The 23,128-nt window shown below is 43.2% G+C and overlaps 1 protein-coding gene across 5 annotated transcripts in view; it reads left to right on the forward strand.

Moving 5' to 3' along the window:
• PDE4C (phosphodiesterase 4C) overlaps positions 1–23,128 on the forward strand; it is a 487,758-nt gene that overhangs the window by 332,194 nt on the left and 132,436 nt on the right. Inside the window, exon 1 of one of the 5 annotated variants that reach the window (XM_072113915.1) lies at positions 12,678–13,186. The exons of the other annotated variants lie outside the window; for them this stretch is intronic. Within the exon in view, the coding sequence (XP_071970016.1) occupies positions 13,140–13,186 (47 nt within the window). The 5' untranslated portion in view covers positions 12,678–13,139. Of the gene's footprint in view, positions 1–12,677; positions 13,187–23,128 lie in introns of those variants that run through there. 5 annotated transcript variants of the gene reach the window in all.

Here is a 23,128-nt window from a genome sequence, read left to right on the forward strand (position 1 = left end):
TCTGCATGTAAATGAATGGGAAGCATACATCAGTTACTGATCATTAACCTTCCTTAGTCATTGGTATGCACTGTAAGAACTGAACCTTTGCAAAGCTACAGCATCTAAATTCTAATGTGTATTTATTTTGCTGTGTCCAAAAGTGATGCGCTGCAGACATTCTGCATGCTGCAGATAAAAAGGGAAAGAGTATTTGGACTACCGTATATTCAGGTCAAATAGGCTTCTATAATGCTTTGAATGAGAGACATGTTGGTTTTCACCTGCATGGTTTCCATTTTTATGTACCGTATATTTCAGTGCTTAATATTTTCTGTGTAAATTGTGTTACTGTGAACAACCCTAATGTATATACAGAAGAATTCCTCTGTATTCTAAGGCATGCTCACTTATGTAGACTACAGACTGCAATAACGCATTGTCCATTTTACTTATTATCAAAATAGTCACTTCATTCATTGGTTTTCAGACCTCTGTTTTTCACAACATGCTTTTCCTGTTTATATTCCCCCAATAAAGGATGGAAACTACTTCCTGTGCCAGTAACAGGAAATAACAGGGTATCTATTATCTATGTTGCTGAGAAAGGCAAATATATATCTTTCTGAGCCATATTACATCAGTTAGTTGCTGCATGGTGATATATAATCACGCTTCCAATCTCAAATAATTTTTTTATTTCTGACCTGTGGCATGATCAAATGATCAAGATAAATAGGGGGAGATTTATCAGTGCTGCTGTGACAGAAAACTGGCGAAGAAGCACTGAACTCATCACAATTTCTTGCACAAAGCTGAAGCCTGATGGGTGGGGCCTTTGTCATACACCGTGCACACCAAATACCAGCTATGATAAATGCCACCCATAGTCTTTAGTGGACCAAATATTTTTTAAAATATAATTTTTAAAAGATTTTTTTTTTAAATCGGGACTCTTTCCGTAGGAATTTCATTAATAAGATACATTGATCCTGCAATGATTGGTTGTTTTCTGCATAGTTTATTAAGCCAAAAGGAGTTGGCTTGGTATACACTATTTGAATAGGATATATTAGGCAACAGCATAGCTGGGACACTACTCAGCATATGAAGCTAGAAACTGATGTCTCCATGTAGACAACAGATGCTCATTCTGGGCCCTGTTTTTGGACCTCCACTGATCCCTGACTAATGAGAAGTATTGGTCATTATTTGTGATTCCCAGATCAACCCTTTTATAGTAGTATTCAATGATCACTAACGTTTCAACAAACTTGACAAATAAGTTGTAAGGCAAACCCAGGGGATAGACAGATGACACAAGCAGTGGGCCCTGATGCTAAACTCAGTTCCCAGCTGTCCCTTCCTATTGCCTACCCCCCTCACCTCCTAGGTAGTAGGTTGACAACTAGAAGTCAAAAAACACAGTAATGAGGACTGGAAAAACAAGGTCAGCAACAACCGGAGCTAACAAAGACACGAACAGAGCAAGTGTGAACAAGGTTTAACAGAAGTGTGACTAGCAAAGGTGAAATGGCAATCACAGACACACAGCATTAACTCTTACAAGACAAAGGCTGATTATAGGGGGTGGCAGATATCAAGTCAATCAGCCACTAGAGCTCAGTTCAGACTGCCGGATGAGACAACATTAGTAAAGCTCAACGTCTCCAAAACACATTTAACGTCACATTTAGAGGAGGACGCTGACACAAAAGTGATCATTAGTACATCATTAGTGACTTCAAGAAGCTTTATAATTAGATAGAGATGGGCGGATTTCGGTTCGTCCCGATTCGCCAATTTTTTAAAAAAAATTTGATTCAACCCGAATCGAGTCATGACGAATCATGTTAAAAAAACAGGTATTTCCTGGCTGCAGAGAGCCTGTAGGATGTTGTACAACGTTGTGCCATGCTTAAATATGCACAAGGAGCGTGGTTTGGTCTTCAAACAATGTTGTATTTTAGTATGACACACACATGACAGCCACCTCTTCAATTCCATGTGCACTTACATAGACCAACTTTACCAAATTAGTAAAGCGGGAGCCGTAGCAGCAGCAGTAGGAGGCCACAAAGTGGCACAATGATATAGTGTGGAGGTGGCGGCAGCAGCAGGAGCCCACAGAGTGGCACAATAATATAGTGTGCATGTGGCATCAGCAGCAGCAGGAGCCCACAGAGTGGCACAATGGTATAGTGATATTGTGAAGATGGTAGGAGATAGATGGAGCAACTGTCAGCAGATGTGTGGCATCAGGCAGGTGGCTGCATCTGAATAGTGGCTGACGAACTCCCTCACACTCAAGTTACGTCATGGGGTGCACCTACACTATAGAGTCTCAAATTTAGCACACAAAGCCCACCCACATATAGGAGATGGAGCCTCTAAATGTTACTCTTAGCCCTAGCTCTCACTTCCTTCACTGCCTGAAATTATCTATACAATTACTAAAGAATAGTGGCACTATCTATTCAGAAAATTAGATTCTATAAGGTTACAGAGACTTATTAAGTCATAAAAATGCAATATACAAAAGTACAGTGCACACATAAAATATAGTAAAAAAGGTTATTAAACCATATACCGTATATACTTATGTATAAGCCGAGTTTTCCAGCACAAAAAAATGTGCTGAAAAACACCACCTCCGCTTATACACGAGTCTATAAAAAATAAACTGACATACTCGCCTTCCGGCGCCCCCGATGCTCCCATCCTCCCGTCTCCTCTTCTTATCTCTTCTGTATTAGCCGGCAGAGACGCCTCCATGCGCTCTTCCGGGCCTGGGGCTGTATACTAAAGGGGATTGGTTATATACTAAAGGGGGCTGGCTATATACTACAGGGGTGGGATAGCTATATATTACTTGGGGCTGGCTAGCTGTATACTACAGGGGGATTGCTGGCTATATACTACTGGGGGCTGGCTATATACTGGGAGGCTGTGACCAATGTATTTTCCACCCTCAGCTTATACTCGAGTCCTAGGTTTTCCTAGTTTTTGGTGATAAAATTAGGGGCCTCAGCTTATACTTGGGTCGGCTTATACTCAAGTATACACGGTACATATGATACATGCAAAAACAATTATAAAAGTAAAATGGATAAAACAAATAGCCTTACTAATGAATAGTAGCAGATAACTGTGTTATGAGACCCAGCTAAGAATTATTTTGGCCAGCCTTACAGGTGTTATCTGGCGTCTCAAGAGGACTGACAATGGACATTAGCATTGTTCCATAATATATAGATGGTGAATCTTACTCCCACCTCCCAGGTTGTGACGTAACTGAGAATGGGATGTTCACATGCAAATGAAATTTACTGTACCCCTCAATGAGACATATTTCTTTTAGGTGAGTTGTTATTAAACTATGGAAAGGAGGGTGGGACAATTGCATCATTATTTTCAATTAAATGGGCACCTTGTTACCTTTCACCCCATTCCAGACAAGAGGAATCCATGTCCAGGAATAGGGGTGTTAGGTGATATAGTGGGGTTCTTGAAGTCCCACATATTCAAGATTTGCAAGGACAATGGAGCTAGCCTCCCTGACCCTGTTTTGTTAGTGGGACCTAATAAAGAAAGATTGTGTCCAAGATATTTGATAAATATGAGTTTTCCTGGTTTTAATTTCTGTCAGGAAAGAAACACACCAAACTTTCCAATCCTTTGACCCTGTGCACAAAACACGGGGTCTAGAGAGGTATTAGAGCTATTTGATATCTTTTATCCTACAATTCTTTGATGTGGCCTGGATTTCGCATCTCCCCTGTTGTGTAGGTTTCCTGGATAAGCTAAAATGACATCTTGTCTCTACTCATGATCTAAATGTAATTAACATTTGCACTACATCGCTATGACCAAATGTGAATGTAATTAAGAGACAACTACATATGGCTAAATTATGGCTAAATTTCATATTTTTACCATATTCTGTAATAGTGCTTCCTTAAGCCCAGTTTCCATAATCTTAAACCGACCAAGAAGAACGTCACCAAGAAGAACGCCAATCCTAAAATATGGCCCCCGGTGGCTGAAGAAGCTTTCATTAAGCTGAAGTTTGCCTTTTTGTCTGCTCCCTTTCTCACCAGGCCTGATACTGAGAAACCGCTCCTGTTAGAGGTCGATGCCTCATCCGTTGGTGCGGGAGCTGTTATCATCCAGAAGGGGCCCAAAGGCCGAACTCTCACCTGTGGGTTCTTCTCCAAGACCTTTTCTGCCGCGGAAAGGAACTACTCTGTTGGTGATCAGGAGCTTCTGGCTGTTAAGCTTGCTTTGGAGGAATGGCGTTATCTTCTGGAGGGAGCTCGTTATCCAATCAGTATCTATACTGATCACAAAAACCTCCTGTACCTTCAGCGTCTTAATCCAAGACAGGCTTGTTGATCTCTCTTCTTCTCCCAATTTCCTGATAGAGAAGAATGTTTTAGGCCGACGCTCACTCTCGTGCCTCGGATGTTGTTGGGGAGGATCCTGCTCCTAGACATATCATTCCTCCTGAATAGCTGGTTCTTGCTGCTCCAGTGGACCTTCGCAAGATTCCTTCTTGTAAGACTTATGTCGGACCTGCCCTTCGGAAAAGGATACTAACTTGGTGACATTGTTCTCATGTGGCTGGGCATCCTGGGGTGCAACGCTTTGTCGCCCTTATTTCCCGTTTCTACTGGAGGCCAGATCTGGTCAAGGATGTAAAGGATTTTGTGGGCTCCTGCACTTCCATGGATTCATGTGGCAATGGAATTTATCACCAATCTTCCATCTTCCGGGTAATACTGTAATCTGGGTGGTGACCGACCGGTTCTCAAAGATGCCTCACTTTGTCCCTCTGCCAGGTCTGCCGTCAGCTCCATGGCTTGCCAGCCTGTTCTTCCTGCACATCTTCCGGCTTCATGAACTCCCCTTGCACATTGTCTTGGACCGTGGGGTCCAGTTTTTTTTCCCGTTTCTGGTGATCCCTCTGCAGTCAGCTACAAGTGCAGCTGGACTTCTCATCTGCGTATCATCCACAGTCCAAGTTGACAAGCTGAGAGGGTTAATCAGACCCTGGGCTGCTATCTCCACCATTTTGCCCGACAGGACGACTGGTCCACCCTGCTACCGTGGGCAGAATTCTCTTACAACTCCCTAGACTCTGAATCTGCCGGCTCCGCTCCATTTTTTAATGTTATATGGACTACATCCTCGTCCTTTTTTCCCACTTGCTAAGAGGTCTGATGTTCCTGCCGTGAAGAATTGGTCCGAGATCTCAGATCCACCTGGGAGCTAAAACGTCAATCTTTGCTTCAGGCATCCGTCCACACCAAAACGCAGGCGGACAAGAAGTGCAGATCTCCTCCAGTCTTCTCTTCAGGGGACAAAGTATTGCTGTCTTCCAGGTACGTCCGTTTGAAGATACCCAGCTATAAGCTTGATCCTCGTTTCCTGGGACCATTTGAGGTACTGAAGCACCTCAATCCGGTGGCATGTAAGCTACGCCCTCCTCCCTCCATGCACATTCCGAATTCCTTTCAAGTCTCTCTCCTGAGACCAGTCATCCTGAACCGCTTCTCTCGGCAAGTGCCTCCTCCTTCTCCTGAGGCTGATTCCACCAATGTCTTCAAGGTAAAGGAGGTCCTGGATATGAAGACTGGAAGGGGTTTGGGCCATAGGAAAGATCCTGGGATCCAGAGCATAACATCTTGGACCATGGTCTTCTGCAAAAATTCCTCCAGTCCAAGAAGAGGGTGAGGTCGAAGGGGGGGGGGGTGTACTGTCACGGTTGCTCCTGCTCCTGCCATCTCCTGGGTCGCAGGTGCACCCATGCCCCTCTCCACTGCTCCAGGTCCCCAGCGTTCCACTCACCTCCCCAAGATGACTCCAGCATGTATTAAAACAGTTCTAAGAACCAAGGAGAAGCAGGAGGCAGGGCCAGACAAAGCTCTGGAGGTGTTGGTGGTGTAAGTGCATCAACCTAAGTGTTGCTATAGTTGGAACGGGCTGTATTATCTCCCTATATCATTAACCATTAGGCTGCAGTAGATATCACAGCACAGCCATCAAGCCTGTGCTTAGTGCCAACTGCTCTGATATAATGCAAGGACTGGGCTCAGTTTTTACGTTTTTCGTTATCTGCTCCAAATGACACTTCCTCTTTATTCTTTGGGTTGATACAATCACAGGGATACCCTAATGTATATAGGCTTCTTTAGGTTTAAGTAGATTAAAATATTTTGTACAAAAAAAAATATTTGGCATGTTGCCAAATTCTGAAGTCAATAACTTTTTCAAACTTTGGTGTACAGACCTATGCCATACCTATACCTATGTTGGCGTTTTCATTTATATCAATATGGGACTTTTATGATAGTTTGATCATTTTTAATTTAAATATTCATGGATGGAAAAATTGGGAAAAAGTGCCGATTTTGATACAACGGGCATTTTGGGATGCAGCGATACCAAATATGTTTATGATATTTACTGTTAATTTTTGTGTATTTTCTAGGGAACGGGGGGTCTTTTAAACTTTTACTTTTTAAAAATTTTTTAAAAAAAAAAATATATATATATATATATTTATATATATATATAATATTTGCAATACTACTGTATTGCAGTATATAGCAATTTTACTGATGATCTCTAATAGCTGTCATTCGCTGGCTATTGGAGATCATTATACATGGCCAGCCTACCAGTCTCTATGAGACTGAAGGCTGCCATGGCAACTGGTCACCACCCTCTGATGACATCACGGGGCGGGGAACCAAACGGCCATCTGCAATGGTGACACCGTCAGCAGCGATGTTAGTTGCTGTGGTCAGGTTCGACCGCAGCACTTAACAGGTTAACTGCAGACCATGGCAGTGACGTGCAGGCATTAGCAGTATTATACAGCTGACAGCTTCTGTTTATGGAGAGAACTCTGCCCATGAGTTCTCTTTATACACTCACCCACAGCACCAGGATGTAATAGTACGTCCTAGTGCACAAAGGGGTTAAAATGGTTTTCAGATCCTTGAATACTGTAAACTTCACCTGATACAGTGAACTTCATCAGTAATCTGCATTTCTTTTTTTAATAAAATGGTTGAGAGGGATGTGTCATAGAGTTTTTATTTTAATAAAATGCATTTTATTTAAAATATTGTGTGCTTTCAAACTTTCCTTAGTGATGGCGATGTCTAATAGACGGCACCCATTACTAAGACTGGGGCCTAATGTTAGCCAGTAGAAAAAGCTAACATCATCACTCTTACCCCATTACCCACCACAGGGCCGTATTAAGGGTTGTGGAAGCCCCAGGCGCAAACCCCCAGTAATAAATATATATACAGCTCCCACTGTAATATATCAGGCCCCCTATAATAACTATGTACAGCGCTCTACAATAAATATAAAGATTATTATTATTAAATATATCCAGCCCCTACAATAAATATATACAGTCCCCTATAATAAATATTTCCAGCCGCCTGTAATAATCATGAACAGCCCTTCTGTAATAACTATATCCAGCCCTCCTACACTAACTATATACAGCTCCCTCTATAATAAATATATACAGTCCTCTATAATAAATATATAAGCTCCCTCTATCGTATTGTAATACTGATATAAAGCCGCCGTAGGACTTATATAAAGCCCCCTGTTGTACTGATATACAGCCCCCTGTAGCACTGATATACAGTACTCTGACCATGCTAAAATTATAAAATTGTACTTGCGTTCCCCCGATGCACGCCAACCTCTTCTTCCCTTGCGATGTCAGCGTACTGTCGCTGGCGGCAGGACGCTTACGTCCTGTGTGCACTATGATGGCCTATGGTAGAGCAGGGAACAATAAGTTTATTGCATACACATTACCAGGTTCTTTTTCAGAGAATATGCACTTAAAGTTCTGCAGACATTCATCTCAACTAAAAGCCTAGAAGAGGATGCACAACCTGCACTGACAGGTCATATGCGACCTATCAAGCCATGGGTTGTGGTCCGCACCTTGCTGTCAGTCAGTGTGCACTTTCATAACTGCTGGAAGCATTCACTGTTGCAAAAGGCTGGATAGTGGTGATTGCAATTAAGAAGTCCTTACTGCTCCTGGGTCCTCTCCTCCTCCACTCTGCCCTGACTCCTGACACTGGTTGTATGCATTGGGGTAAGGACACAGAGCAAAGCAGACCAGGGGAGCAGTGGTGGACCCAGGAGCAGCAAGTACTTGTCAGCTGTACTGCATTGCACTGCTCCCCTCACCTCTACCTTTCCATAGCACAGCTCTGCTTTAGGTCCTGATGTCAGCACATGCATTGAGTGGGGGACACAGAGCAGAGAAGAAGGGAGGAGAAGAAGAGCCAGTAAAGGAGATGATTTTTTTATTTTTTTGTCTGCTCTCCTGTATTAGTAATTTTCTTCTCTTCGGATTTCCATTATTATCTGCTATGGGATCTCCAATATTTGTCTGCTCTGGTGGTCTCCAGTATTAGTAGTTGTATACACTTGAGGTCTCCTATATTATTAGTCTGATATGTTGTCTCCAGTATTATTTATCAGCTCTGGGGTCTCCAGTATTATTTGTCAGCTCTGGGGTCTCCAGTATTATTTGTCTGCTCTGGGGTAAGTACTGTGGTATTTATAGTTTCTTTGGTGGCATTTTTTGCTGCGGTTGTTGGTGCGTCTAGAGCAGTGATGGCAAACCTTTTAGAGACCGAGTGCCCAAACTACAACAAAGACTCACTAATTTATCGCAAAATGCCAACACAGAAATTGAATTTGTGATTTATACTCCCTGCTCTGTCACAGTTTTCATTGATACCAGCACCTGAGGACACCAATAAAGCAGAATATAGCACAACTGTCACTTTAAAATACCTCTGTGCACAGCAAGTCCTGGGCTGTCTGAGACTGCAGGAAGATACCTGGAGTCATCTCTGGTGATGGCCTGAGTGCCCACAGAAAGGGCTCTGAGTGCCACCTCTGGCACCAGTGCCATAGGTTAGCCATCACTGGTCTAGAGTGTTGGTTACTGATGCAGCCCCTTTAAGTTCAGCAGTATGACAGTATGGTCCTTGGTATGAGATATGTGGACCAATGTGTTTTTTTTGGTGTATCAACTCCGACACACTGCCTGGTCAGCAAATTCTCTGTCTGTTGTACACATTTGTGGCGCTCAGAACAGAAAACAGTTCACAGAAAAAACTAAACAGAAAAACACACACACCACACACAGCTCCGTACACCAAAGTATGAAAAAGGTATGAGAGTCAGAAAATGGCAAAACAATTTAGTTTTTTTGTATACATTTATTTAATATTTGAAAATGTATAAAACACAATATACACAACCTATATAAATTTGGTATAGCTGTGATGATACCGTACCAAAGAATAAAGCAGAGGTGTTATTTGCAATGGACAGAGAAAGACGTAAAAACTGTGCCCACAAGAAAATGACGGAAATGTGTTTTTTTTTTTTTTTAAATTCACTAAATGTGTTACACAGAAAATAAGCCCTCACGCAGTGCTGTACAACGAAAAAAAACCTGCGTCCTTAAGGGGTTAAAGAATGACTTGACCATTGTAGAAGTCTTTCTGTGTCTGCATCCCCATAGATTACGCTCTTGTGAGCAGGGCCCTCATTTCTTTTGTTTCATCTTACTATGTTATTAATCTGTTATGTCTTATTTTATTTGTATATTACATGATCTGTAAAGCACTGCATAATATGATGGCGCTATATAAACAAAGATTATTATCATATTAAAGAAGATAATTACCGTATATTCCGGCGTATAAGACGACCTGGTGTATAAGACGACCCCCCTACTTTCCTGTTTAAAATATAGAGTTTAAGATATATTCGCCGTATAAGACTACCCCTTTTCCAACGCATACAAAACACCGGTAAAAATTTAAAAAAAAACAGATTTGAATTTAACATGGTCCTTTTTTTTAATGTAAATTCTTATGACATGCAGGTATATAGCAGGAAAACTGTCGCTCATAAACATAAGGCATACAACAACAACATTACCATTACAGCACAGCCCCCAGTAGTATACAGCACTGCCCCCAGTAGTATACAGCACTGCCCCCAGTAGTATACAGCACTGCCCCCAGTAGTATACAGCACTGCCCCCAGTAGTATACAGCACAGCCCCCAGTAGTATACAGCACAGCCCCCAGTAGTATACAGCACTGCCCCCAGTAGTATACAGCACAGCCCAGCATTAAAAAAAAAAAAAAAAAACTTATATACTCACTCTCCGGTGGCCCCGATGTGCTGCGCTGCTCCCCCGATGTCCGCGCGGCTCGTCTTCAGTGTTCCGCGCCGTCTTCTTTCTTCTGCCGGGCGCCGCCATTGATCTTCCTCGGCAGACGCCTAGCATGACGCGCCGCTGCTGACGTCATACTAGGCGCCGCCCCGGGGAAAAGCATGGCGGCGCCCAGCAGAAGATGGCGCGGAAGACTGAAGACAGCACAGCGCGGACATCGGGGCCAACAGAGGGTGAGTATGCGCCCCGATGTCTTTTTGAGGCTGCCGGCAGCTTTTTGAGGCTGCCGGCAGCCATCGCTGTGCAAACCGAAATATGCAGCCAAGACTTACCGGCTATGGAGAGGGCTCAGCCCGTGAGCCCTCTCCATGCACCAGGACCCGACCGCCGCCGTATAAGACGATTACCGGCGTATAAGAACGACCCCAGAGAAGACAGAAGATTTTTCTTCAAAAGTCGTCTTATACGCCGGTATATACGGTAGATATTTTGAACTGCATCAGGTGATGGTTTGAAAGAGACTGGCCCACATTTATTAAAGGGAACCTACCACCACAAATCTACCTATAAAGGTAGATTGGGTGGTAGGTGGATCAATGGGACGTGAGGATAGCCCTTTTAAGGGCTAATCCTCACGTCCCCACACTTTTTTGATAACTTTTATTAGACATATATTCAAATTTACTTATGCGGCTACTGGGGCGTGGAGTAGCCGCATCTGAGGTTACACGAGGCGGCTACTCCACGACCCGGTAGCCTCTTTTCCCCTCCTACTCACCCATCTTCGGCGCGCTGCTCCGCGTAGCTGCGAGCCCTCGTCCGGCGATCCTGCCGTCTGCGCATGCGCAGAAGAGCAGGCCCGCGCCTGCGCGGTCACTGCTCCGAAACAGGCGGAGCTGCGCGCCGAAGATGGGTGAGTAGGAGGGGAAAAGAGGCTACCGGGCCCCAGTAGCCGCATAAGTAAATTTGAATATATGTCTAATAAAAGTTATCAAAAAAGTGTGGGAACGTGAGGATTAGCCCTTAAAAGGGCTATCCTCACGTCCCATTGATCCACCTACCACCCAATCTACCTTTATAGGTAGATTTGTGGTGGTAGGTTCCCTTTAAGTGTTTTCACCAGTTTTCTGTCTGACTTTTCACCATGCTTGAACTACATGAATTTATAAAGTGTCTGTGCCAGTTTTATGTTGCAGCTGCACTGTGTCTGACAAGACAGAAAAAATGTGCAGCAAGAGAGGCGAGAGTGCTAAGTGGGAGCCTGCACTACAAAGAGCAGCACAATTCATGAAACAGCCACGTCCCGCTCACTTCACAGGCAAACAGCATAATGGGGCACATTTACTAAGGGTCCGCAGCCGCGAATCCGTCGGGTTTTTCCCGAATATTTCCGCTTTGCGCTATATTTCACGGGATTGTGGCGCACGCAATCGATTTTTGGCACAATCGCGCCGAATTTCACGCGACAGAAATCGGGGGGCGTGGCCACCGGACAACCCGAAGGATTCGGAAAAACCGCGGAATTTAAAAAGCCATTTGTGTCGCAAGATCAAGCACTCACATACACCAGAAAAAAGCAGGTGAACTCCGGCGGACCTCGGCGCAGCATCGACACCTGGTGAATATCGGCGCACGGACCTTAGTGAATCACAGCAGAACCTGAATCAGCGCCGGAGAACCCGACGCTGGATCGCGACTGGACCGGGTAAGTAAATATGCCCCAATGTTGTTGATAAATGTGGACCATTATCTTCTTTAATCTGATGACAGAATCATGGTACTAACTGCTGTAGAATACAAGATATAGGCATCTAAAGTGACACCCCCGTAGGTTAAGTGACTTTTTGTTTTTGTTATAAGTAACATTTCTCAATTGTAATTATTTAGATTTGGTATATGCCAGTCACAATTTGAGTAGCATATGAGAAATATGTAGAGGAAGTGAAAGAGGAGTTTGAATGCTTCCTCATCTGATATAGAAGAAGACACACTCCTTAGCAAACAATAATGGCCAAGTAAAGTAGACAACAGGAAGTCGATAAGAGTCAGGGAAAAACTAACAAGAACATTTGTAACTAAATAAAAAAGCATATGCACTATAAAACGCTAAGATGATAATAACATACACATTGCTGTTGTCATTGCTCGGGGAACTTTAGTGATTGTTTGTTTGTTTGCTTTCATGGATGAGTTCAAACTTGTTTTAGTAACAATGGAAAAGCTTCAGGAAAGGAAGAAGTTTTTTTTCTTAGTTATACATGGTGTCAGGTTGTAACATAGCATTCAAGACACTACACAGGAAGAGGAGAGGGGGAGAGAGTGTAAAGGGAGGGGAATGGTATTCTGTGTTCAAATTAGCCTTAACCCTGTGGGTGTGTAGAGGGAGGGGAGTGACATGGACAGTCCCAGACAGCAGTGTAGAAACACAGAAAGTGCATTGTACCAGTCTCTGATTTGAGAATCAAAACAAAGCAACAATTTCAAGCACCACTGATGGAGAGCAGCACACATGTTCTGGACAGGAACTTGAAGATACTTCCTCCAGCATTCTAGAACAAACCTAATACTTTCCTGAGGTACTACACAGATGAATAATACAAGAACATGGTGGAAATAATTACTTGCACTAGAATTATGTCTCATTTATGTCAGAGTAATTACTAAGGTTTCTGAAATTCCTGGAAATGTGAATATTGCAAAAATCAGATTTCATTCCACCTATGCAGTCAAACTACTTAACACACAAAGGAGTAACGTTGGATTTTCAGCAGAGCTGCTTTTGGATATCTATTCAGTGTTTAGAATCTGGATTACCAATCATGGGATACTTTATGGATTATCTGTAGCACATTCCAGTGCACAACGTATTTGCCTTGTCCCAAACTGTACAAGACTCCTAAAGAAAATGCTGTCATATACCCGGTATCCAATACGAAGGCACTCTTGTATATGGTAGGTCATGCTATGCAAAAGTCATATACTGTATGATGCGCAGCAGATTCTATATAAAGGATTAAATATTACTTTGTACATAAATCCTTATTGTGTTATTATTTCACATACTAAAGGAGGTGTAGAAAGAAGAGAAGTATTAGTGGCAACAGGTTAGGGGTATAGAAAAATCTCAATGGCCTTTAGTAGGGTTTTAAGGAATCTAAGAATATTGGTGTGCATTTACCAACAACAGTGCAAACTGTACTAAATGCAGTTTGCCTGTGTAGTGTGCAGTATGCGCCAGATTCAGGAATTCTGGCGCATGTTCTCCATACACATCTTTGGCAGAGTGCACCACATTTTTTTGGGGCGTACAACACAATTCTGTTGGACTTTGCATAATAAACCTGGCGCACGGTACGACTGAGCAACAGAATGCTCCCAATTTGTGTCGCATGATGGCTAGTGCAGATGCGCCACAAAAGAGTTGTGTGCAGACACTTCTTAAATACCTGTGCAAGCTGTTTGCACTAAAAAGAATGTGCAAAATCCAACAGATAATTAGCGCAGGGCCTTTAGTAAATCTGCCCCATTGATCTTGGTTATTAGACATATATTTGTGTGTGTGCATATGAGTATGTTACAAAATATATAATTCTAAAATGCCTAGAGATGCATGTTTTAATATCAATTAAAAAAATTATGTAGTGGATCTGGATAAGTCACTTGCTGGATGACACAACACTTCATGTTCAAATGAAATGCTTTGAACATTTTAAGTGGGACCGAAAGCTGTATACAGTATGTCACTGGTATGAGAGTCCTTTGTACATGTCATTGATACAAGAATGCTTGATATGAGGCCCTGACCTCTTAGACATGTAACTGCCTGCATTATTTGTTTCCTTTGTGTATGTTACATTTACCACTGAGTTGTCGTAACATGTACTAATATGTCTACTAAAAACGTACCAACAGTCACAAAATACAGCACATATTCTCATTGAAAAGACATAGGAGCTGATTTATGAAGGGTCGCGCTGCTCACTTTTGTCGGACTGTGCGCCTTTTTCAGGGATTACACGGCTTGGGCAGGAATTTAACAGTTGTGTGCACTGGGATTGTGTCGTTAGTTTTTTTCTGCAGCTGCGCTGGCCTCCATGCGGCATGAATTAGGGGGCGTGTCATCAGACGATCCGACTGATTCGGACTGAGCGCAGGATTTTACTTTCAAATTGTGTGGGAAGCCCAAGCACTTACATGCACCACTAAAAAGATGGTGAACTCTGTCGGACCTGAGCGGGGAAGCGACACATGCAGGATATCGGGCGCACAATCTTAGTTATCGTCGGACAATGCACTTTCAGTGAACTAAGGACATTGCGCCAGTTTTCTGTCGGACTTTGCTTGGTTTTTTTTTTTTTAGTGCAAACTGCTTGCACATGTATTTAAGAAGGGAATATGCCACATTTATGTCGCACGCAATCGTTTTGTTCACTAGTCTTCATGCTACACAAATTATGGGGCATTCTGGTGCTCTGTTGGACTATGCACCAGATTTACCATGCAAAGTCCGACAGAATTGTGTTGCATGCCCCATGCTAATGGTGCACCAAAAAAAAAGGATTCATGAAGAACGGCACCAGAAATCCTGAATCTGTCGGACTCTGTCGGACCTCTTCACACTACACAGGACACTGCACAGAATGCACTGTTTTAACTAAATGTGCCCCATAATGCAGGACTGCTCATGGCAGTGATGCAGTGGTGGCAGCTGTGTAACCAGTTGGGGGAGGGTCGGGTTTGGGTTTGGATTGTATACCTAGACAAACTTCATTGGGTCTGCTCATCACTACTGATGGTTTAGATATTTCAGGCCAGTGAATGGGAAGAAAGAAAATTTACATTACAATTACTTTTATAAAGATGGGTAGGTACTTCTGATAAACTATGGTTTCATATATATTTGGGGTGAAATATTTCTCACCATGCAAATCCCTTGAATATAGATCGCTAATATCACACGTCTTTATTTTAATCCAAATGCAGCATCAATTGAGGCCTATCCTGGCAATATCTGGGACATCCAAAAACCCTGCAGGTTTGCATTTTTTGTGACTGCTGTTGCAATGTGACAACATTGTAAACCATTAGATGATTCATTGCAGTGTTACATTGCAGACTTAATGTAGCATAAGTGAGCTTGTCATATAGATGTAGCTAAGGGCGTAACTAGGAGAGGCAGGGACCCATAGCAGACTTCTGAATGGGGCCCCCTTAAAAATGTACATGTTACACTCATATTTTTAAACACATTTATCGACTTATATACATAATTATACAGTTCTTTACTCATACACACACTTATATACAGATATAGAGCATATACACATCACATACAGTATATACACACCATACACTATATATATATATATATATATATATATATATATTTACAGCATATACACATCAAAGATACACGCACATATACAGCATGTATACATCACATATGTTATATACATGAGCATTATATAATGGTACATATCCTCCATTCTTTAGTGTCACGTCAGATGACGGGGCCCCCTTACACTGCGGGCCCCATAGCGGCTGCTATGGCTGCTATCACAGTATTTACGTCCCTGGATGAAGCCAGATTGGAGATTTGAATGCCCCCTTTTAGGGGTCCCTCCACTGTCGGACTGGAGTACCTTGGGCCCACCAGAGAAAATCTTTTTTGGGGCCCACCTTTCATGTAAATAGAAAGAATACTACAAAACCCAAAACACGTTGGGGCAGATTTATCAGAAGCATTCAACATTAGACAGCGTAAACGGACACGGAGAGATTTATACTGCACCAGGTATCATCCAGCCTCGCGATGTATGAATCTGGATGATAAATATGTTTAGATGAGAGACAGACCTAAGAACAAAATCTAGAGAGTGCTAAAAAATTACTATTGTGACTAGCAGTGACTATATAGTAGTCAGATATAAGGTATACATGGGGCTCTGCAATACTCTCATTCTCCATGAAATAACAATTCTAAGACACATTTTTCTCCAAATCCTGGATTGAGTATTTATCTGTATATGTATGCATAATGTGACAACTGGGTATTCCCATTTTTTCTGTTAGCGACCTATGCTCAATATACACTAGAACAATGTTCAGTCATCGCTTGGGACACATCCTATTTAGCTTCACTTAATGAGACGTTATGTAGTTCTACATAACTATAGAGTGACATCTGCAGCTCTCAAGCTTGAAGGGAGCTCCAATGCTGTATTCTGCTGTTGTAGCTCCGTGTGTGGCTGTGTACTGCGACTGTAGCTCCGTGTTTGGCTGTGTACTGCGCCTGTAGCTCCGTGTGTGGCTGTGTACTGCGGCTGTAGCTCCGTGTATGGCTGTGTACAGCTGCTGTAGCTCCATGTATGGCTGCGTACTGTGGCTGTAGCTCCATGTATGGCTGTGTACTGCGGCTGTAGCTCCATGTATGGCTGTGTACTGCGGCTGTAGCTCCATGTATGGCTGTGTACTGCGGCTGTAGCTCCATGTATGGCTGTGTACTGCGGCCATGTGTGGCTGTTTACTGTGGCTGTTACTCCATGTATGGCTGTGTACTATGGCTGTAAGTCCATGTATGGCTGTGTACTGCGGCTGTAGCTCCATGTATGGCTGTGTACTGCGGCTGTAGCTCCATGTATGGCTGTGTACTGCGGCTGTAGCTCCATGTATGGCTGTGTACTGCGGCTGTAGCTCCATGTGTGGCTGTGTGGCCGTTTACTGCAGCTGTAGCTCCATGTATGGCTGTGCACTGCGGCTGTAGCTCCATGTATGGCTGTGCACTGTAGCTGTAGCTCCATGTATGGCTGTGCACAGTGGCTGTAGCTCCATGTATGGCTGTGTACTGCGGCTGTAGCTCCATGTATGGCTGTGTACTGGGGCTGTAGCTCCATGTATGGCTGTGTACTGTGGCTGTAACTTCATGTGTGGCTGTTTACTGCGGCTGTAGCTCCATGTATGGCTGTGTACTATGGCTGTAAGTCCATGTGTGGCGGTGTAGTGCAACTGCAGGTCCATAAATGACTTGTGTAGTGTGGCTGTAGCTCCATGAATGACTTGTGTAGAATGACTTGTGTAGTGTGGCTGTAGCTCCATAAATGACTTGTGTAGTGCGGCTGTAGCTCCATGAATGACTTGTGTAGTGTGGCTGTAGCTCCATGAATGACTTGTGTAGTGCGGCTGTAGCTCCATGAATGACTTGTGTAGTGTGGCTGTAGCTACATGAATGACTTGTGTAGTGCGGCTGTAGCTCCATGTATGACTTGTGTAGTGTGGCTGTAGCTCCATAAATGACTTGTGTAATGCGGCTGTAGCTCCATATATGACTTGTGTAGTGTGGCTGTAGCTACATGAATGACTTGTGTAGTGCGGCTGTAGCTACATGAATGACTTGTGTAGTGTGGCTGTAGCTCCATAAATGACTTGTGTAGTGCGGCTGTAGCTACAAGAATAACTTGTGTAGTGTGGCTGTAGCTCCATGAATAACTTGTGTAGTGTGGCTGTAGCTACATGAATGACTTGTGTAGTGCGGCTGTAGCTCCATGAATGACTTATGTAGTGTGGCTGTAGCTCCATGAATAACTTGTGTAGTGCGGCTGTAGCTCCATGAATAACTTGTGTAGTGCGGCTGTAGCTCCATGAGTAACTTGTGTAGTGAGGCTGTAGCTCCATGAATGACTTGTGTAGTGCAGCTGTAGCTCCATGAATGACCTGTGTAGTGCAGCTGTAGCTCCATGAATGACTTGTGTAGTGCAGCTGTAGCTCCATGAGTAACTTGTGTAGTGCAGCTGTAGCTCCATGAATGACTTGTGTAGTGCAGCTGTAGCTCCATGAATGACTTGTGTAGTGCGGCTGTAGCTCCATGAATGACTTGTGTAGTGCGGCTGTAGCTACATGAATGACTTGTGTAGTGCGGCTGTAGCTACATGAATGACTTGTGTAGTGCGGCTGTAGCTACATGAATGACTTGTGTAGTGTGGATGTAGCTCCATGTATGAAGGTCACAGATTCTGCAGAATTGTCAGCTCATCATGACTTACAGGTGACATCTAATTGGAGGAGTTCTCTTTCATCTACTTCTTAGAACTAGACCACCATTTCAGCCCCTACCAGACACAACTTGTCTCTGCAGACTAAGAAACACAAACATTTTAGGTTCTTCACTTCATTTCAGTTGCCAATAACAGTGCCCAACAGTAGGCAACTTTAAGATGCTGACTCCGCTGTATTGGGTATCATAAAGGTTACAGTGCTCTCACAATAGCCAATATAACCACAGTAGCATCACCGATATAGTAACTATGTCCCAACTGTAGTCAGCATCTTATTGGTGCCGTTGTGTTGTAGTAATAATGTGCATACAGTAGCCATAACATTAATGCTGTCCCCACTGTAGCCAATATAGTAACCGTGTCCCCAAAATAACTATTATAGACATAAGGTACCCAACAGTAGCCAATTAAATAACAGTGCCCCCTATGTAGCCACTATAGTAACAGTTTTCCCACAGATGTTAAAACTTTAACAGTGTCCCCAAAGTAGCCAAGATAGCCACAGAATCCCCTTAGTAACAAATATAGTCACAGAATCCCTCACAGCAACCATTACAGGGCCTCCCACAGCATCTATTCCAAAGCCCCCCTCCACCCATAGCATCAATTCAAGAACCCCCCCCCCCCGCAGCATCCATTACTGCCCCCCTATCCCCCTACCGCATCCATTACAGGTCCCCTCCCATCCCCCTACCCCCACAGCATCCATTCTAGGCCCCCCTCCCCCACAGCATCCATTACAGGGCCCCCGATCCGCCTCCCCCCACCGCATCCATTACAGGGCACCCCTCTCCCCACAGCATCCTCTACAGGGCCCCCCCCATCCCCCTCACTCCACAGCATCCATTACAGGGCCCCCCCATCCCCCTCCCCCCACAGCGTCCATTACAGGGCCCCCCCACAGCATCCATTACAGGGCCGCCCTCCCCCACGGCATTCATTTCATTACAGGCCCCCCCCCATCCCCCTGCCCACACAGAATCCATTTTAGAGCCTCCTCCCCCACAGCATCCATTACAGGGCCCCATATCCCCCCCCCCCCAGCATTCATTACAGGGCCCCCCCATCTCCCTCCCCCCACAGCATTCATTAAAGGGACCCATCCCCTTCCCCCCAACAGCATCCATTCTAGGGCCCCCTCCCCCACAGCATCTATTACAGGGCCCCCCCCCCCCACGACAGCATCCATTACAGGGCCCCCTCTCCCCCCTCAGCATCCATTACAGGGCCCCCTCACCCCTCAGCATCTAATACACGGCCCCCTCTCCCCCCTCAGCATTCATTACAGGGCCCCCCGCAGCTTACATTACAGACCTCCTCCTCAAAGGCTGTTGACTGTCCCGCTCCCATGGTCCAGCATGCTCCCCAGCAGTTGTGCAGTGTGCACAGTGACCCCGGCGGCGCTCACACTGATGCCACCGCCGCTGCGCACAATGACACCACTGCCGTGCACAGAGACACGGACGCGCACCCAGGCGGCGCGCACACTGATGCCGCCAGCACGGACGACCTCGTCGGTGGTACGTTGTGACCTGGTGCTGGCGGAAACAGCTTCCGCCAGCGCCTGATCACAAACACTGTATGTAAGTGTCGGGACTTGGGGCCCACCGGAGGTTTCTCCAGTACTCCGGTGGGGCAGTCCGACGCTGGGTCCCTCTCTATTGCTGCAAATTCAATGTTTGTCTAGTCTTATCTTAAATGCTTCCTGTAACTTAGCCAAAAGCACTTTGCATCTCTATTTATATTTCTGTTTAATGCTGACACAATCAATATTGTTGAAAATCACGGATGGTAAACTATTATAATGTTGTATGTAAATTAAGTCATGGTTTTGTTCATGGGGATTAAAAAGCTCATAGCTTTATAGCAGGCCAGCCATAGATAAGAAATAGATTATTTTCATTTATGTACTTCTAACCAACAGAATAGAAAATCTGATAAAGAGATAGGGGGATCAATAATACCTTTGCTCCAGAATACTTCTTTCAGTAAATCATAGAAATTGAAAAATTGTTTCAATCTCTCTTCCATTGAGTGGTATAGACTGTAAAGTATCATCTCAAGACCAACTTAAAGTTTACCTTTCACTACTCAATCAACTCCATCTCTTTACATCCTTTAATAGGTGCCACTTAACTGATTCTGATATATTTGTAATCTTCTCTTTCGCCTGCACTGTTCCTGATAATTTTAAGGGAGGTATCAGATGGGAGGTACCAAGCTGTTCGATAAAAACTCATCTGACAGTATAGATGCCTAATATCAGCATATCATATACAGGCAGTCCCCGGGTTACATACAAGATAGGGTCTGTAGGTTTGTTCTTAAGTTGAATTTGTATGTAAGTCGGAACTGTATATTTTATCATTGTAATCCCAGCCAGAACTTTTTTGGTCTCAGTGACAATTGGATTTTAAAAATGTTGGGTTGTCATAAGAATCAGGATTAATACTAAAGCTTCATTACAGACACCTGTGATAACTGTTTCAGCTGTTTATTGTAGCCTAGGACTAAAGTACAATAAATTACTAATATCCAGAGGTCCGTTTGTAACTATGGTTCGTATGTAAGTCGAGTGTTCTTAAGTAGGGGACCGCCTGTAGTTAAACTCCGCTGAACAAAGGCCCGATTTGGCAAGCTCTGTGCAGCGATGCATAATCTATAAATGCACTATATAAACAAAGTAATTATTATTGTTATATTATTATTTGCTAATTATGATTTTTTTTTTGTTACGTTAACAAACAGCTGCTTTAAAGGAAACCTACCACTTGAAGTGGCAGGTTTCAGATGGAAATACCGAGCACCAGCTCAGGGTGAGCTGGTGCCGGAGCTTATTTTTGTTAGTGTTTTAAACCGCGGTATCGCGGTTTAAAACACTTTTTAAACTTTATAGCCGGCGCAGGGAGTCTATTTGAGACTTGGAAAGAGCTGAACTGCCATGATGGGTTGAAAAGGGGAATAGAGATCATTCTATGTGGAAGTGGTTCTAAGGTTTTGCTGTAGAAACATCTAAATATTTAATGGCTGTTGACAATAAAATTATTTATTCTACCTATTTATGATATATCTTGCTTTGATAGGGACTCTCTAAACTGGGTCATATATTGGTAAATAGCATAAGCAAAACGTTTATTTTACTAACACATACAGTATACTACCATTTTTCAATTCAGATATTTCGGCTATTTGTGCAAATGAAGCAAATGGAATTCTGTTTGTAGTCACCTTTTAATTTGTTTATCAACAATTAACGGTAAAGCGGTCTTGGCAAAAAATCTTTTCTAAACAGTTCATTTTCTTAATTAAAGGGTTTTTCCAGCCCCTACTTTTTAAACACTTTGGCCCACATTTTTTAAAATGATTGCACCAGTTTTCTGTCTGACTGCACTGAAAAGAACGCACAAACTGCTTGCATTTGTATTTATAAAGTGTCTGGCCAGTTTTGTGTCGCAGTTGCACTATGTTTTTTGCGCCACAAAATTCTGCACCAAAAAAAAGTTGGTTCACAAATTTCTCTAACAGTGCAGGATGTTCCAAGAAGACCCTGAGTGACTTGATTAATCTGGCACCCTCTGCATACTCCACTTTGTAGTGCAGTTTACTACTGTGACCCTATGATTGGAGTCAGAAAAACATGGCTCCATCCTTAGTGTTGGTCCGCAGGGCAGGCACAGCTCTTATATACTTTAATATTATTAAAGAAAATCTACCATTTGCTTTTATGCATTATGAGCCAAACATACCTTGAGAATGCTGTAGCTACACTGATGCAGAAACGTATATTGTTTAATCTGTGGTTTTGCTAAAAAAAAAAAACAATTATAAAATTAGGATAATGAGGCTCTGTTGCTCCTGTGCCTGCTCCGACACTTCTCCTCCTCCTACCCTAATCATGCACTTGTTTCAGAGAATGATGTAATCACTGTGTTGTACCTGACAGAAGTAATCAATTGCTGCACCATCCCCCACTACTGTGTATGGGTAATCCAGCTCAGGTTGTTTAGTCCTGTCTGGACAGTTCAGGAAGCTCTGTGTAATATTCTTATGCATGGCAGGCAGTCTTCATCCAGCTTTCCTGGTGAAGAAGGCCCAGGGGAGGAAGTGACCGCGAAACGTATTTCGGGGTGCTGTGGCAGTGGTCGTAATTCATTGGCTCACAATTTTGGTATTATGCAACACCCGGGTGGGTAATATGCTTGGTTACAACCAAAATTGGATATACTGTGATCATATTGATATTCGTGCATTTGATAATGCTTGTTACACATTGAAAGACTGGTGACCATCGCCACACTCTCTTGTTCTTGTGGATTTTATTATATGCTTTTAATGGTTTATTTTTGATGGCCATACTTAATGATAATAAAGTTTGTATATTGTTTTTATTAATTAAGTGGTAATGAGTATTACTTGATTGGGAATATTTTGGTCCTATACACCTCTATTGGTATTATAGGACTATAATAAATGACCCCAATGACTGCATTGCATTGCATAGTTGGTATGTGGTGTTGGTTTTCATATTCTGTGGTTTTTTTGCAGAAAAGTGTAGACCATTATTCCCAAACATCTTCCCTGTGGTCCCATCTGTGAAAAAAGAAAACCATGTACTCAAAGTATTCTGGCTTGTGCAGATGCCACTTTGCAAGATTTAGCCATTCTGCCATTATCTTTTTTAGATGATTTCCCTGATTAACCTTTTAACTTTAAAGAAAAAACTTTTTTATAGTTTATTCGTAGATCTCTATGCAGTGTGCTATCCTTATGAGAGTAACACTGAACTGCATTATTATCTAGCTCAGAACAATCTCCCTTTACACACACATATTTAAGTATCAAA

The sequence above is a fragment of the Engystomops pustulosus genome, chromosome 1 (genome assembly GCF_040894005.1).
Source record: "Engystomops pustulosus chromosome 1, aEngPut4.maternal, whole genome shotgun sequence".
Taxonomy (NCBI): Eukaryota; Metazoa; Chordata; class Amphibia; order Anura; family Leptodactylidae; genus Engystomops; species Engystomops pustulosus.